At 46.2% G+C, this 3,205-nt stretch overlaps 1 protein-coding gene across 1 annotated transcript in view; it reads left to right on the forward strand.

Annotated features, from left to right (window-relative positions):
- CNTN6 (contactin 6) overlaps window positions 1-3,205 on the forward strand; it is an 83,260-nt gene that overhangs the window by 29,829 nt on the left and 50,226 nt on the right. Inside the window, exons 4-5 of the mRNA XM_005426646.3 lie at window positions 436-639; window positions 2,696-2,798. Coding sequence (XP_005426703.2) covers window positions 436-639; window positions 2,696-2,798 — 307 coding nt within the window. The remainder of the gene's footprint in view (window positions 1-435; window positions 640-2,695; window positions 2,799-3,205) is intronic.

Consider the following 3,205-nt stretch of genomic DNA (forward strand, 5'->3'; position numbering starts at 1 on the left):
TTATATTAAAGAATACTATACTATACTAAAGAATACAGAAAGGATACTTACAGAAGGCTAAAAAGATAATAATGAAAACTCGTGACTCTTTCCAGAGTCCCAACACAGTTTGGCCCTGATTGGCCAAAGAGCAAAAACAACTCCCAGCAGAATCCAATGGAACAATCACCTGTGGGTAAAAAATCTCCAAACACATTCCCCATGAGCACAACACAGGAGAAGCAAATGAGATAAGAATTGTTTTCCTTTTCTCTGAGCCCTCTCTCGCTGCCTTCCAGCTTCTCAGGAGAAAAACCCTGGGTGAAGGGATCACGTTCAGGGAATGTGGATGCCACACCTGGCCTGTGCTAATTTGTGCCTCCCCAGTGGTTTTTCCTCGTTCTCCCTGCCAGCCCCACTGGGAGGGATGTGTGATGTGTGTCTGTTGTTTTCCAGCCTTGTCCTACACGTGGATCTTCAACGATACCACCCTGGATCTTGGGCAAGACAGCCGGCGCTTCGTTTCCCAGGCCACAGGAAACCTGTACCTGGCCAAGGTGGAGCCCTGGGACGTTGGGAATTACACGTGTGCCGTGAGCAGTGCCGAGGCTCAGCGCCAGGTGTGGGGAACCCCCACTGCCCTCAGCCTGAGGGGCGATGGTGAGTGCTGGGCTGCCTCAGAACCCCAACTGCTCCTGCTCCAGATGGGGGGAATTCATCCCCACGGAGGGAAAACTGCCCCAGTGAATGTTGTGCAGCAGGACATGGTCCCACAGTGACCATGCCTTTTTGGGATTACCTAAAACAGAGGCCAGACAGAATCAAGGCAATAAAAAGCTGTTCTATTTATTGGAACTGTTCTATTTATTGAAGGGCCTTCAGGTACATTTAGGGCAGACAAAGCCTCTCAGGGGCTGCACCCAAAAATGGACAGCAGGTCATGAGTTCTCACATTTTTATAAGTTTGGGCCATTTGCATACTGGGGGTTAATCTGCCAATTCCAGCTTCAGGTAATGAAGTCATTGACCCCAAGTTTGCTCCCCCAACTCACTTTTGTTCCCATCTCTGGGCCCTGAGGCAGTGAGGTGTCCTTGATTGCCAGGCCTGGAGAGGAATTGTTGTGTCTGCCCCAAATGGGAAAGCAGCAGCTCACACTGAGTGTGGGGTTTGGAGTTACACACTGAAGAACTGCAGGGTTACAAATACATGAAAAATATCAAAGCTGAAATCCTAAGGCATCAGTGGTATCTGAGCTGGCTGGGGCAGGGGTGACGAGATGAACATGCAGAGAAAGTTCCCAGTGTCACTGAAAAACAAGAGAATGTCACATGGCACGTTAATATTTCCCACCTCATGCCCATGTTGAGGTTTAAATCCAACAAATCTTTCTAAATTTGTCATCTAAGTATAGCTCAAATATCAATTCCAGACAGCTGCCTTGAGTTGCTGAGGTGAGAACCTCCCCTGCACACGTTCCAATGCCTTCCTGGCAACATTTGTAATTAAATGTTCGTGGGGAGAAATACAGACCTGGAAATCTGTACACAAAGTTTGTTTTGGGAGTTTGCCCGCCTAAGTTTCAATATACTCGTGCTTTTCGCAAAGCAGTGGCGACAATCACTGACAAAAGTCTGTGCAGAGTTGGATTTGGAGAATAAACAAAACTCAGCTGTGCGTTATGGAATAATAAATAAATAAATAAAGCATGGAATAATGCTGTCACTGCGAGGCTCTGCTGTTCCATAGCATCAGCAGTTCACACAAACCAAAGCTGCAGTTCCTCAGCTCCAAAGTTAATAATTTGGCACAAACTCTGGTTGCAGATGCTTAAGATCTTTTCTGATTCTTTTTCTCTTTTCATCACGCTATTCCTTTTCTCAGACTCCTTCTATCAGTCCCTTTCTCTGCTCCCATTCTCTCTGCTGGCCTCTGGATTGACTCCAATGCTGGCAGCCTCTGAGGCAGCAGTGGAAGTCACATGTGCAATATTATGCAGATGCCTGTTAAATATAAAACAAGAATTGGTTCATTTTCTTTGTGGGATGTGGGCAAAGACACTGCAGGAAAATACCTGATTTATGTTCATCCCCTACAGTTGGAATGAATTTCACTGTGAGACACAGAAAAGATATTGAAGAAGTTCAGCTAAAAGTTTAGTTTCCTAAATCCATCCCAAACCTGCTGCAAAATTAAACGCCCTAAATTAATACTGGATTATCTGTGATTTATCAGACGTTCAGCCAGATTTTCAAATATGATAATTCCATCTAATTACATCGGCCTTCCTCAAGTCTGCAACTCACATTTGGGTGTTTTAAAGACATTTTAAGAGTTTTGCAAGTAGTTTGGACATGGGATTTTCTAATTTTCTTGCACATAGGATCACCACAGTGTCCTGAGCGTGACTAGCGGCAAAACTGTTGCCTGATAAGAGGTGTGAACCCAAAATTATCTCAAAAACCTTGATGCACAGCAGACTTGGAATGTAAAACTTGCATAAAGTCACACTCTTCAACTCCTAAATGCAGGGAATGGAGAGATTTCACGGAGTTTTCAGCAGAGGGCTGAACTCCACCCAGGAGGTTAAACCAGCTCCATCACAGGTGGAACACGAGGCTCTGAAGAGATTCATGCCACCCTCCCTCTCGCCCCGAAGCTGTGTTGCATGGGAAGGTCTGGGGTTCAGCTGGAGTGAGCTGTTTTGATGTTCCACAGGTGTGATGGGGGAGTATGAGCCAAAGATTGAGGTGCGCTTTCCAGAAACAACCTACGCCGCCAAGGGCTCCTCTGCCAGACTGGAGTGCTTTGCCCTGGGAAAGTAAGAGCTTTGTTTTTATTCAGTCTGGGGGTTGACACTGCTCCTGTCACGTTGGAATTATTCTGGTCAGAATGGGATTTGTGGATCTTGTGGTTTTCTAACCTTGCTTTGATTGTGCCATGTGCTCCCAAGGAAGTGAGAGAGAGCACTGTGCTATAACTGAGGCTCACGGGGGTGCAGGGGGAGGGAAGGTGGGAAGAGAAGGGAAAACTGGAACAAACATTTTCTTTCCTGAGAGCAGTTTTGACTCTGAGATGAGACCTGACTCCAGGTGACAGCGCTCAGTGTACCCTGATAGGTATCACAATAGGAATGGTTTTTGTGCTTGTGTGACATCATGGAATCAGACTGCTCTGGGTTGGAAGGGACCTTAAAGCTCATCCAGTTCATCAAGTTTCAACCCCCTG

Source organism: Geospiza fortis, unplaced genomic scaffold (assembly GCF_000277835.1).
Source record: "Geospiza fortis unplaced genomic scaffold, GeoFor_1.0 scaffold128, whole genome shotgun sequence".
Classification (NCBI taxonomy): domain Eukaryota; kingdom Metazoa; phylum Chordata; class Aves; order Passeriformes; family Thraupidae; genus Geospiza; species Geospiza fortis.